General features: G+C 33.9%; 1 protein-coding gene across 1 annotated transcript in view; it reads right to left on the bottom strand.

Moving 5' to 3' along the window:
- Nucleotides 1-15,306, bottom strand: part of LOC129223074 (uncharacterized) — a 122,315-nt gene that overhangs the window by 19,903 nt on the left and 87,106 nt on the right. Inside the window, 3 exon segments of the mRNA XM_054857640.1 lie at nt 7,609-7,695; nt 13,244-13,406; nt 14,388-14,531. Coding sequence (XP_054713615.1) covers nt 7,609-7,695; nt 13,244-13,406; nt 14,388-14,531 — 394 coding nt within the window.

The following is a 15,306-nucleotide window of genomic DNA, read 5'->3' as shown; positions in this document are numbered from 1 at the left end:
CCCCCCCCCAAAAAAAGAAAGAAAAGAAGCAATTCCATACGTACTTATGTATACTTTATTGTAAAGTATAACCTGGTATATAGTATAACCTGGTCTCTCTCTCTTTTTTTTTCATTAAACATTTCATTTTTGATTTTGATCACTTTTTTTCTGAAGTTAGATTTTACTGTTTCTAGTAAGTAGAAGTTTTACACCTCACTTTATCTTTCTCCTTCTTCTTAAATGATACTTATTTTGTATTTTATAGCTTTACTAGCAAAAATACCCGGCGTTGCCTGGGTCAGTAATAATTATGAGAAACAATCGTTACTTGCCTTTGTTTTCTGTTTTAAGCGAAAGAATTTAAAACAAACCTTTTTGACGTGAAAAATCGAGCTTCTTCCTTACTCATTAAACTAAAATAGCAATAAGTATAAAGAACAAAATAGTATTCAATTAAAGCACAACATTTAAGCATATACAAATTTGAAGAATTTCCGAAACATGAAATTAAACTTTACATGTTTAAAAAGGTTTATCTGTTAGTACTTTTTTTTTTTAAATCTAAAACCTTCTCTGTATGGCTATTGATGTACGAACTGTTTTAAAAAATGTAGCCGCCAGTGTTCCACTTACACTTGCTTTAGTTATTTTGGGAAATTTCAATTTTTGTGGGCACTTGGTGCGGTTTAAAATCTTACCAAATTTGCGCGAATCATTTTGGGACACTTTCGATAATACTCCCCCTACTTACTAATTTTTATTATAGAAATATTGTTGCCAAATGCTGAGATACTTTTGGTAAAAATAAAATGGCGCTAAACAGTTTCATCCGAAATGTTTCCAAAATAAGTAGTAAAATTTGGCGATTGATTGAAATCGTGCAAAAAGAAAAATTAATGGAAGTTTTTGTGCGGTTTATGGATTTGCCTAATTTAGTTGTTGAATTATTTTACACAGTATTTTTTTCTTTTTAAGTATCTTTGATTGGCGATATTTTGTTTATATGGTGAAAGCTGAGAAACATTAATACGTAGTCTTTGGGCTCAAAAACAGCGACAGTGGAAAAAACTGCCAAATGCATCAGCTGCTGAAATCTTTCTGAAAAAATTCTGGCGATATTTCTGCTGGTTGGTTGGATATAGTGAGCAAGTGTCCAATCAGCATAAATAATAATAATAAACCACTAATTACATAAGTTCCGTTTAAAAGTAAAATGATCAGCCAAATCCATTTATTTTTAGCCAATCTTGTGGAAAAACGTTACTTTAAGATTTGACTTGAGAAAAGCCTCAAAAAGTCAGACAAAACGCAAAAATATTCAACAATACAACAATTCTTGGGAGTTGAGATGACACACTAAATAATGACTTGGGTTGATGAAAGCCTTCGAACAGGGAACAAAAAAGCTCATAACTCGTTTTTTATACAACTTAGAAACTTCGAACAGATGCTATCTTCAGCAGAAAAATTGGCGCTTTCGATGGACATATAATGTTAATATGTGCACGTTTTTTTCCACCCCCATATTGGGGCATTTATGCGAAAATTGGGACTAAAATTGGAATAAAAAGGGAACTATCATTCGGATTTTTTTCGAACTGGGCTATAAACCTTCCCAGTACCAAACTGAACAAACGTTGAAAGTTTCAGCCAAATCTGCCGGGTAGTTTCTGAGATCTTAGGGAACAAATTTACCAAACTCCATTTTTATATATATAGATTAAAGTTACATTAATCCTAAATAGTCTGGGGGTCAAGCACCAATATCGTTCAAGGAACTATAACCAATCTTTGGGAGTACATGAACCTGCTTGAAATCTATTATTATTAATGAAATCAATAGAAAAATGCAATCTTCCCACTCTGAAACTGTCTCTAAGTTTTAATTAGTAATTGAAGTAGGAACTATGATCCGTGACCTGCTTGCACTTACCCAAAAAATGTTGTCTCTAGATGGCGCTATTACACAAAATATTTATAATCTAAAAATTTAATAAGCAGTTTTTTAACCTTAGTGTTACTGTTTACTCGATTATTCGTTGCAAAATATTTTAATCCTTTTTGAATTACTTACTTTATTTGTTTTGTAATTTAACACAAAAGGAAATTAAAAATTATATCAATCAGCAGCTCTGCACGCTCTTAATCTCGGGTTTTCGTTCATTACATGACTGGAGCCAGCGTAGATACACATTGTTAAGTACAAAATTTAGAAGGCACTTCACTGCACAAAAAATATATTGATAAACCACCGAATAGCAATAACCGACCTACAAAACCTTTAGAACATAAATAACTCTAACAGATACCAAGAGATGTTTAGAAAATAGTATTAAAAAACTAGCTGCGTTGCCCGGCGTTGTACGGTCTACCTCGAAAATGAAAGTGATGTCAAATGACGTGTGTTCAACAACCAGTGTAAAATAAAAGAAAATAAACTATGAAATGTTGCAATAAGTAGGAATAATGGAGACAGTTCCTAAAAATCGCCGTTAAAGTTTTAACCATAGTCGCTAAAAATTCGAAAGAGAAAACTTTGTGAACAAGGTTTACACTCCTCTAAAAGTCTAAATACCCGAATGAATAAGGGAAAATATACAAAAGGATCATTAATAAAGGCAACAGTCCCACAATTTATTCATGGAAAAAAGTATTACATCATTTTTACACCAATTTAAAAAAAAATCATAAATTTGAGATAATCTCATCGAAAAAAGGTGATACACTGCTCGACATTGAAAATGCAACACCAAGAAGGAGTGTTCAGAAATTTATGCAAATTTTAGAGTAGAGTTGTACATCACTGAGTTATGTAAATGATGTGAAATGCGCAGCTCTCCGACGCACGTGATATAAGGGAAGGAACTTGTAGAATGGGCAATATTCGTGTCGTTATTTCTGACTGGAGAATTATCGAAGAAATTTTGTTTTTGTCTTGGAGGATACGTGTAACACGAGAGAATGCCAGGCCGCTGTCAACGAAGGTACTTCCAACAGCTAGACAATTGTACGAGGGGTATGGTGATCGGACTGAGAAGGGGAAATTGGTCCGTGCGTCAAATCGCAGCTGATACCCACAAGGATGCGAGCACGATGCATCGACTGTGCCGAAGATGGTTGGAGCAACGAAATGTGGCAAGATTGAGGGGTGCAGGGGCAGCCATAGTGACGTCAAAACGCGTGGATCGACGCATCCACCGACAAGCTGTAGCAGACCCAGAAGTCACTTGTTCTTCGTTTCTGCAGCAGGTGCTAGATACCCCGAATGTTTCCGTGTCAACCAGAACCATTTCCCATCGTTTGGTCGCAAGTGGTTTGCAATCACAACGTCCGCTAAGAAGACTGCCATTGACCCCACAGCATAGACAGCAACGTTTAGTATGGTGCCAGACTAGAGCGACGTGGATGACAGAATGGCGAAATGTCGTGTTCTCAGATGAATCCCGCTTCTTTTTATCCAGTGATAGTCGCCACATACGTGTGTGGCGTCGACGTGGAGACAGATCTAATCTGGCAGTAATTGTTGAACGTCCCACCCCACGACAACGTGGCATAATGGTTTGGGGCGCAATTGCGTACGATTCCATATCACCTCTAGTTCGTATTCAGGGCACTATGACGGCCCAACGATACTTGGATAATGTGCTGCGGCCGGTGGCAATCAATTACCTTCAAGGGCTACCTAATGCAATTTCTCAGCAGGATAACGCCCGACCACACAGTGCTCGAATCTACCAACATGCTCTCCAAGGCACCACAGATGCTTCCCTGGCCAACATACTCTTCTGACCTGTCACCAATCGAACATGTGTGGGATGTGATTGGACGATGTTTGCAGACTCTGCCCTTGCCTCATTCAGAAGATGAACTGCGGCAAATGGGTGAAAGGTAATGGAGAGTCATCTCTCTGGACACCATCCGCACCCTTATTGACTCTATGCCTAGACGTGTTTCTTCGTGTATAGCTGTCCGCGATGGTCCTACATCCTACTGAGCCGACGCCATTCTCGCTCTGTATTCTGCCTATCATTTTGAAATTAAGATCATTTATTATTCCTTGCTGTCTCTGTCTTTTTTCCAAATTTCATCACTTTCTGACTACTTCTTAGTGTTACATATTCAATGTCGAGCAGTGTATTTGGTCGGTTTTGCAGCAAGTTTCAGCCCTTAAAATGCTGTACAATATGAATTACACCCGAAATTCGAAGGATAATTAGAAAACCCCCTAATTCTTTATTTTAATTTCATTTCATATTCTAATACGAGGCTTATCTTCATTTTTAAAGTATCGTCTGCTTTTTCAAACTATTTTATCTTCATTCAAATATTTTTAATGAGATTGTTGACGTTGAAAACTATTACTCTTATTCTAACACGGCTTTTAGAAACAGATGCCCTTATCATAATAGAAATTTTAAGGAATGTTTTTCTTTTTCTAATAGTGAGATTGGAGGGACTGATGGGGATCTTTAGGGGCTGTTGTCCTTACACTCATAGAGATCTTTAAGGACTATTGCCCCCAGTCAATCAAAGATTTTTACGGACTAATGCCAAAATTGCACTGGGAATTTTGGGGGACTAAGTGTCCTAATTCTAAAGGATAAACGATGCATCAAATCTAAACTTTAAGACCAAGTAGAGGCTGCATCAATGTGCTTCAAAAAATGCACTTAAAATAGCTAAATTTAAAAATCATATTTTTACGTTTTATATAAATGTTCTTCATCAAGAGCTTTTTCCAACAGAGTTTGTTTGAAACAAATCCACTTTTAAGTTCGAGATCTATATTGACTTTTAGTTTCCCCGTAGGTCCTAATATGAATGTGTTTTGAACAGTTCAAAACTGAACAAAAAATTGTTCAAATGAAAAATACCTTTTCTGTGTACATCAAGCACTTTTCACAACAAAGTATGTTTGAAGCAAACTCGCTTGTAATTTCGCAATTTAAATGTGCCTTGAATTTATCCTTAGGCGCTAATATTTAGGTTTTTGAACTGTTCAAAATTTGGCTAAAAATTGCTCGAATCAAAAAGTGGAATATGGGAATGAGGTGTCATCGGAGATATCTTTCGAACAAAAAAAAAGTTTGTTCGAATCGTACTATTCGTTCAAGAGTTATTCGGGAGGGGATGGGGGGAGTCAGACAGACAGACACACACATTTTCCCCATTTCGAAATCTTACTTTCCAATTTTTAATTTTTAGATGGTATTTAATTATTTTATCTATTTTTTACTTTTTCTTTTGTATTTCGTGATATTTTAACGATACATTAAACAACCTTTCATGTCTTAATATGTTTTATTTTACTTTAACGGGAAAGTAAGCTTAAAATGAACTTACCGCCTGTAATCAAAAACAATATTATCAAAAAAGAAAAAGATAAAACATCGTGATAAGAAAATGAAATATGCTTTTAAATTTTTAATTTATCGCCTGCGTCGTATCAACATTTACAAATTTTGTCACGAAAGGTTACCTGTGGAATGTAAGAGAAAAGACAGATAAGGGAGGGGGGGGGGGAGAACGTAGATCGAACGAGCTCCCCTAGAAATTTTTAAAACGTAGTTTAAGTCTATGTTTTGTGAGAAAAAAATTCTGCATCCTGATTTTCTGACAGAGAATTTTTTTCTGAAATGACATCGAACACTGTTAACTTTCAGCAGATGAAGATTTGGGCTCCCCTTCCAATTATTTTTCAAAACTGAAGTTAATGTGAGAAAATCTTAGGTAACGTTTAGCCTTCAAGGAAATTTTCCAAAATTAATTTTTTAAAGACGCAATTTTAGCCCATCTTTTATGTCGTTACGAGAATTCGGATAATTCGGAGGTTTTTTCGAGAATTTTTTCGACTTTGAACTCTTATCTTTTGTGACGTTGGGCACGGAAAAGAGGATTCGATGATCTTCTATGGATATTGTTTAGGATTGAAGTCTTTACTATGCAATTTCTTTAGTGTTGCTAGGAATTCGACGTCTCGGCTTCGGATATTGTTTGACGTTGAAGTTTTAAAACTGCAACATGAGAATTTGATTTGTTAGTTAGGTATTCAAGATTCCTTTTCAAAAATCGTTTTTCAAACTTAAGTCAATGTTCTTTGGATCTTTGAAAAAGGAGAAGTCGAGGGTTCTCCCTCGGAAAATTTTAAAAACTGTAGTTTTTGTTTTTCTTTTATATTTTCGAAAATTTTAAGTTTTCGGTGGTGACGTGGGAGGGGAAGCGAGTGTTCCACAGTTTTTCCAAAATTGAAGATTAGAAAACGAAATTGTAAGCTACTTTTAGAGACGTTACGTGAAAGAGGATATACAGATCTCCCATGGAATGTATTCCAAACTCGAAAATTAACGACGCAATGTCAGGCTATCTTTGCTAAGCGATTAATCTGAAAAATTCCAGTTTTAAAAATTCAGTATCAGGCTACAGATTAAGACATTAGTGTAGGAGCTGGGTTCTCTCCTTCGGACACTTTTCAAAATTGAAGGCATGAAATGCTTTTTTAGACAATGTTTGATGACTCCAAGGGCAGGGCAGTTAGCTTTTGTACCTAACTGACCCAGTGTCGCCTCTATACCCACCTTTCTCTTTATATCAAGTTTCAGCTAAAACAACACAAAAATTGGTTGAATTTGCCAGCCGTCGAGGACAAGGGCTCCGTCTTACTCCTCCAAGATCCGGCACTGAATTGTACGCTGCTGTTTTTTTTTTTTTGGAGACACATTTATATTCTTATTAATTTGAAATATTTTCATTCATACTGGTTTTAAGATATCTATTTGCAGTGATTTCTACAAAATTTTATACTTGCTATCAAAAAAAAAAAAAAAAAAAAGAAAAAAGAAAAAAAAACAGGAGAACGATGATGATGATCAAAGGGGCGCCATAAGAAGAGGGTGCCCCGGGATTCGCACCGGCAGTCCAGCACGGGCCTGGGTGTCTCAAATTTGACAGATTGTCTTACACAAGATTTCTCAAACGCTTCACTTTTAAAAAGACAAGCCAAAAAGCACTTTTTTCGTCGAAATATTTTAAATAAAGATTCATCGTTACACATCACAGTTTTCCAGAATCAAAGTGTATTATAAGACAATGAATTCTAAATTAAAGGAACAGAAGTCCCCAAAAAGTTCAAGCAGTGTAAAACGTCTTAAATCTCCAAGATATTAAGTACTGCAATAAAAAATTTAATTACTTTGTTTCTCTTTTTACCTTGTTTTCTTTCTGTCTTTCTTTCTCTTGCCTTTTTTTTTCTTGTATTTTTCTTGTATATTTCTTTTGTATCTTCGTATATACATAAAGAAAAATGTTTCACATTTTAATTCAGTGAATATTTTGAATGAGTTGTTTTTGTGATAAAAAATTCTACAAAGAACATTTAGGAAAATATTTTTTATTTTAAAATAAATATCTTAAACTATTTACAAGAATACCAATATTATGCGCTTCTAATATATATATATATATATATATATATATATATAAATTGAGGAATTTGTGGATGATAACACCAACGGAAATCTTCCGTATCAAAAAGTTTGGATCTAAAATGGGTTCGTTGCTTTTCGAAGTTTTCGTGTTCTTCCTCTTCACTTGTTTATTTATTTTTTCAAAAATGGAGTTCTATCGCGCTCTGATGCCGTCTTTCATGATTTCCATCTGAACAGAAACGTTCTTAGGCTGCAGAAGCTGCTGTCCAACATAAAATTCCAGAGGTACCTAAAAGAAGAGTTTCGTTAATTGCTTCATCCCCAAAACTTTTTTAGACACAATTGTAGTTAGTTCTTAAATATAGTGCTCTAGAGTATTTTTGAGCTATGAGGATTGTACCATTTTACATATTTCAATTTATTAATCTGTCAAAAAATAAAAAATAAAAACAGTGCCCAATGCTTAACTCTGTCGGCAAAGATGTTAGTTTTATATTTTTGAATTCACCCAAAAGAGTTAACAACATTGTGAACAGCTAATTGTATGATCAATAATTCTTAAATTAATGCTACTCTTGAAAATGCTGATTTGAAGTAAAAAAACTTCAAATCAGCTTAGTTGTAATCCTTCTTAACAGTTTCTCATTCCATAGAAAATAATAAATTACCGAACTTTTGTGCTGATATTTAAAGTTTTTTTTTTTTCCAATGGCTGGCAGCAAGAAAAGGTTACAAAGAACAAAATAGCAAAAACAAACACAATACACAGAACAAGGAACAATACAGAAACAATAGAGTGAAATATTTAGCTGCCGATACGCTCTCTTGCTTCCCAATAACGGTCACACAGGCTACGTCTGGAAAGCCGGGTGCAAGTGTGCAGGTGACGAATGTCCATTTCTTCGTTTGAACTGCAAAGGGGACAATTGGGACTCTTGACAATCCCTAAGCGGTGAAGATGTTTTGGTAAACAGTCATGGCCAGTTAAAAGTCGAAACAAAGCTACCGACTCTGCTCTTGGTGCTGAAGGGACAAAATCACGGTTTATAAACCAAACTTTGTGGTTGCTTCTAGCTTTTAGGTCTTGCCAAAAAAAATCTCTTGATTTTTCCTTATATATAACTTTATTGCATTGAATGAGACTGTCTCATTTGGTAGTTGAATGATAGCAGACCCCCTCTTGGCCAGAGCATCAGCTAGCTCATTTCCTCTAATCCCACAGTGTGCAGGGATGCTCTATAACACCACTTTTATATTCTGCTGCACCAGATCGTTAATGAAACTGCGACATTCAGAAATTTCCTGCGATTTGCAGCTCTTTATCAATGCTATCGCCTCAATAGCCGCTTGAGAATCCGATAGGACAACACATCCCTTGAGTATATATTTAAAGTAAAAATGGCGAATTTTTAAACAGTTAGCGATTTTAGTTTTCTGCTTCAAAGTTGAATCTTCTTTATTAAATTAATTTATTTTATATCAGGTGTCTCACATGGTTGAAAGCTACTCTAGCACAAAAATTTCCTCATTTTTCATTTATATGCGATTCCTTGGGTGACTTCAATGTTTTATATGATAAGATATAAAACACATTTTTGTCATCCAAGGATGTAAAATTATTTATCGATTCCCAGTCAGCTACAAAAACTTCGAGATGGAACTAAATATGTTGTCTTTAATGTTATTACTATGCAAGCAAAGACAATAGTTATAAAAATCAAAATACGGTGAAATTTTTCATCTGCGTTTAAAAAATGTACGGCCCGGAGAGGTGTATAAAAATAAATGAAATCCTCATTGAAGAGATTATGGATTTGAATTGCAATTACTTTGAACTACTTACATCCATATCATGCTGATTTTTGAAATCAGTTGTGTAGCTCATGCTGCAGAAATACAAAAACTAATGTAGTTCTATGATCTTCAAGGATTACTGCTAAAATTATTTTTTTATGGAAAACCTAAGTGCCGTTGATGTGATTTAGAACTTCATCAAAGAAATAGATAAGATTAAGAAAAATTAACTACTACGATGATTAGTGGCGTCCCTAACTTGAATTTTTCAGAGGGGAAAAAATTTTCAATCTGCCGAATGAACACCAAATTTTTCCGAATGATAAAATTCGGGTTTGCACACATACGTACATCTAATGAAAGTGACATTCGGGCATTAAAAATTTGAAAATATGTCTCTAAATTTGTCGTATTGTCAGAAACAAATTGCCGAATTATGAATTTTTCGGAAGGTCACAGCGATTTAATGTAACTTCCCATCTGGGCGCCTTTAACGATGGCGGTTTTGTTTCTCCAGAATGTGATACAGAGATAAACTCCGCATATGTAGTTTGTACCTGTGTAGCCTGCAAGACCTCTATTTTCGTAACCGTTAGTCCTAGATACATACTCCAGTTGCAAAAATGGTCAAAATAAGGTGAAGAGTTATTGAAAAGTTTGAAGCAATCTAACTTTTTACATGGTTCCCAAATTTCTCCACATTGCATTTGGGGAAAATCGCAAGCATGAAAAAAAAGTTAGAACACAAAAAGTTGACATTAGCACGACAACTATTCACCGAAACATGAAACGCAGCGTTTTGTGACTTATTTAGTTACACATTTTGGGAGAATAAATATACACTGTAAAAAAAATTCGGAAACGTTTCTGAGTATATCGTGCAGCTGCGGTTCATGAAATTTTCGAAAACGTTTCTGAGTATTTCGGAATTCTCTTTCTGTAATGTCCGGAAACGTGTCTGAGTATTTAGGAAACCTCTTTCTGTAATGTCCAGAAACGTGTCTGAGTATTTCGGAATCCTCTTTCCGTAATTTTCAGAAACGTTTCTGAGTATTTCGGAATCCTCTTTCCATAATTTCCAGAAATGTTTCTGAGTATTCTGTGCAGCTGTGGTTCATGAAAGTTTCGAAAACGTTTCCGAGTATTTCGGAATTCTTCAAACAATTTTCAAAAACGTTTCCGAGAATTTCGGAATCCTTTTTCCGTGATTTTTTCTAAAATATAATTCTTTATTATAGTATTGCATACCATATCAGTTTCAATTCTTTCATATCTAAGAGCAATAATACAAGCAATTTTAGAATCATTCGTGGATTTTTTTTTTTTTTGGAATTTCTAATGACAAATAGCATGGTTAACAGCATAACATATGCACAGTTATAAATTTTTGAAAAATTATGAAATAATCTACTAGTTTCACTCCTAATCACAAAATCGTCGGGGAATTGGAGTGGGGGTACCTTCTGAAAAGTGGGGATTGTTTGTTAAACAATCTTAAACTTCAGTTTTTCTCTCAATATTTTCAAGACAAAACTATCAACATATTGTATTTTTAATGCAGAACTTAAAAACATATCTTTTATCAAACTTGATAGCTTTTATCTTCGGATAAAATTTGACAGGACTTACCTACCCTTCGCGTTCCGGAATTCGTTCACCTCAAATCAATTTCTCTGACGAACAAAGTGTACCGAAAAGTACCAACAGAGAAATTGATGAATTTAAATATGACACCAAGTCCCCCTGCTGGAACCATTCGGGTTGATTCTTCTGTTCTTGCCCTTTCCAGCTCATCACAAATATAAATACTTATTCAAAATAGGTTACTGATTTTATTTTTACAGTGTGCGCAAAATGCATTATATATTTTATTTATTAAAACATTGAACTCTATTACATGATTATTCCATTTCATATATACGAGAATACCCCCCCCCCCACCATAAGAGTGATGGTGCACCCATAAAATGCTATGAAGCACCCCCCCCCCCTCTAAAAAGCAACATCATATACATTATAAATCAAAGTATCATATACATTATAAATCAAAGTATCATATGAATTATAAGTCAAATACTTTAATATGGTGTAAAAATACAAAATTATTTTATTAAGTCTTTTTTTTTTTTTTTTTTTGCTTTTGGTAAAATTGAGGCTCGTAAAACGAAAAAAATGAAGACACTTTTAAATACATACATGTATTTATTTGTTAAATAAATTAATACACATTTAACTAATTTAAAGCGTTTCGCTAATGCAAATATTTAAAGAGATATCGTCATTTAGATAATACTGAAGCATTATGTTCCTAATTACAAGAGATAGTTTTTTTTTTTTACTTCATACAATCTAGCTACACTGTTTACAAGAGAATGAAAACATGCAACCTTAAAGACGAACTATCAAACCTGACAATTTGCATATTATAACATTTAATTCATAATGCTTGATACATAAATGTTCAGCCAAATATTAACTGAGATTGACACATAAAAACAAAGTACACAATAACACTTATTTAAATTTTTTTATATGAACTAAATCTCTTTAAAGTAATAGAGTTGCAAAGCGACTTACTTATTCGTCGGTGGTGGTCTTTTGCAGGCTTTGGTCACCAAAAAGGTGATTTTTATGACAGAATAAAATTCTGCCAACAAAAATTACCCATTTGGTAGAAAGAAGAAAAGTATCCAAGAAAAAAGTAAATTACCTACACAAGTTATGCGACGCAATGAATTTACATGGCGTCCTCTAGGCAGTTATTTGGTTTTTAATTTCAGTTTGTATTCCTTCCGCGAGCATGCGTTGAGAATTTGCACTTCGTACTTAAAAATAAGTGACATAGCTTCAAATTCAATCTCATGACGATACATAAGCAAGAAAATATAAGACTTTAAAATTATCTTCAGTGAATTCATGCGAGGAACAAAACTTCTACTAATCCCCTTGATGAGTGTTACTTCGCATACATGAGTCAGCACTTGTTTTCATTGCGTGCTTTCGAAAGTTTCAGTTTAGATTTGCTGCTGGACTATAAAATTGCCGTGTAATCTGCGCATGCGTCGACTCTTACTTTCTTGCTAAACGGGAAACGTTTCTGATTATAGCAGAAAACTGCGGAGGGCGTACGAATCTGTGTATTACGGAAAACTTTTTTGTATATTCAGAGAGTTTTCCGAGATTTTTTACAGTGTAGCGACTAACAAGTGTTTGAACTTGTATGTGTACATAGAGTGTTTTTTTTAAAACTATACGAGCTTCTAGTGTATTTTTAAGTAACATGGCATAGCATTTGCATTTATTTCTCAATAGCAATGAAAAATGTAAATATTTAGTTTTCTTACTTCGGCAACATGTCATTGTCTGGAAGGGTGATATGCTTCAATCTCATCGCGGTCAAGAATACTAATTATTTTGAAATCAAATGTCTCCTTGAATTTTGGTCGCAAATGCTTCAAATGGTTTGTGTTGGTATTGCTTTTTAATGAATATTATTTTCCTAAATGTAAATTTAAGGATCTAGCTGCCATACAAAAAATTAGATTTCTTACTTTTTCACTAATTTTGCTTTCAGCTTTAAACTTTCTATATCTTAACTCTGCATTTATTTTGACCACTTTTGCAATTGGAAGCACGCATCTACGACTAACGGTTCTGAAAATAGAAGTCTTGCACGTTTAAAAGGAACACGCTGTATAATATACGTTTAGTGATCGGTTATGGCATTTTTTGAATGTTTACAAAAAGTTCATAAAGAACTAAACAAGTATAATGTTTTCACATACGAAATACAACTATCCGGATAACTCAGCATTTTGTAAACTCCTAATCCTTTAGGTTTATGTTTCTCGAAGTTTGTGGACCATTGCTCAACATTATATCTCCAAGGAACGTCAAAGATTCCCAAAATGTTCCTTATTTCCTTTTACTGAAGTCGAATAAAATATTTTTATTCGATGAGGAACTGGGCACTCTATGTAAAAGTGCTTTTAAGTTCTTAATAAGGTGAAGGACAGCACATGTATTACGAAACTTCGTTTTACCTGAGTTTGTGGACATTTCTTTATTCTGAAATTGCTGAGGATATACGCGAGGCACACCTTGATTTCCATGAGGGCGAATCGCATGCCGATGCAGTTTCTGGGTCCGGATCCAAAAGGCATGTATGTATACTGGTCTCTCTTGGCTCTTTCCTCGGCACTAAATCTATAAAATATGTGTAAAAAAACCATTGATTAGTTTTGTAATAACAGATTTTTAGTGAGAGATTCTTAAATGGGCACAACTCCAATAAGAGTTATGGACAACAAAAACCAACTTGTTTCAACCCAACAACAACGGGATAATTTTTTAACAAATGGAGTTCTTTGAGTTTCAGTCCATCGAAAGTTAATTTATCAGATCTACTTTATACTTACATTGCAGAAAACTTTCTACACAAAATGTCAAAGCACCGCATTTTCTTTCATAGAACGAATAAGTGTAGGACATAAACAACTAGTTTCGTTTCTTTTTTGAAAAAATCTTAGCACCGATTTTAATTCCGATACTCTAGTTAAACATTTAAATAAACGCCAACTATAGTTAGTGTATTTTTATCCGGTAATGAAATCACTTGTAAGGAATAGCGGACTTATGTGGACAACTTGAATAATTTTGTCAATTTCAATAAAAATTTCTGCGAAAATTATTGTAGATATGCAGTTTTGAAATACACTTTTATGTGCGGTTATCAAGGGACGCGGTAGCGTCTCAACCCTCAAAAAAAGGAAATATTACAGTATTACTTTTCAGTGCTTGATATTAATTTATAGAATTAGGCTTTTTTTGTGAAAGAGTTCATTATATAATTTTAATTACTAAATTATACTATTTTAACTTATTACCTGCATTTTGCTTTAAGATTTTTTTTGCATCATCAAAACAAAGTTGTGACAAAATTACCCATCCAAAACTTGCAAATTGTAAGTACATTATGTTCAACTTGTAAAAATAAATCGACTGTTAACATTTAGGACAGCAATTCCACGGGACACGGAACATGAGATAACTATAAGAATAATATCATACAAACACATATTACAGTACAAGACATTTTTCTCGGAACGAGGTACTACACATTCAACAATGGAAACTACGAAAGCAATTTTTAATTCAAATATTTTCTAAAATTGTTCAAAAATTTACCTATCAGGATCAAATTTCTCAGGATTTGGAAAAAACTCCGGATCCATGTGCATGGCAGAAGTAGGAATGGTGACTATCATATCTTTCGGTATGGTTATTCCTGTATCTCCAAGAACGTAGTCTTGTTCTGCAAGTCTTTCCAACCTAAAAAAGACATTTTTTTTAAAAATTTTTAGCTGCTTAAAAAATATTTCTTTTCTCTTCGCCTACGCTTATTTTTAGCGAAAAAACTACTTTTTATTGCTGAAAATATTCACTTAATATTTGCTTTGTATAAAGTATCGATCAATGTTTCTTTTGTTTTTTTTAACACAAACTTATTTTATTTCATTGGTAATTAACTCTAGGAGAGTAAAGTTCCTTGCCAGTTAACAGCTTGTCGATTATCGGGTGAGTACAAATTAATCTTAAGTCTTAGTCGTGAGGTCTTTATTTTTTGTACCCCAACGAACCGTAAGCAATATCTTCAAAAAATAGGTTTTAGAGGTATTTGAAAGAAAAAAAAACATTGATTTCCCTACCAATAAAACATTGAAATGGGAAACTAGGCCAATAGTTGAAACAAAGGCTTTTCTTTCAACCGAAACCACATGGGTCATTCAACAGAAAGTGTAACTTTTGAACGAAAATATTTTTCCATTTCGAAACCTTTTGTTTCCTTTTTTTATTCTTGCATGAAAGTGCTACTTACTAAAAGCAACCATAAACAATGAGCCGACTAATTCCAATTATTGTACTCATAAATTTAAAAAAAATTAAAAACTACCTTGTTCACGGGGGAAAAAAACGAAAAAAAAACTTTTAGTGTTAGAAAATCGAGGCCAATTTAATATCAAAGTAGTAATCTTGTTAATTGGTGCAAACAATGAGCTATTTTAATGATTAGTGTCATTCGAATACTAAGCTCTGTTAATTAGAG

This window comes from Uloborus diversus, chromosome 5, assembly GCF_026930045.1.
Source record: "Uloborus diversus isolate 005 chromosome 5, Udiv.v.3.1, whole genome shotgun sequence".
NCBI lineage: Eukaryota > Metazoa > Arthropoda > Arachnida > Araneae > Uloboridae > Uloborus > Uloborus diversus.
This window is presented reverse-complemented; position numbering and strand designations above follow the sequence as displayed.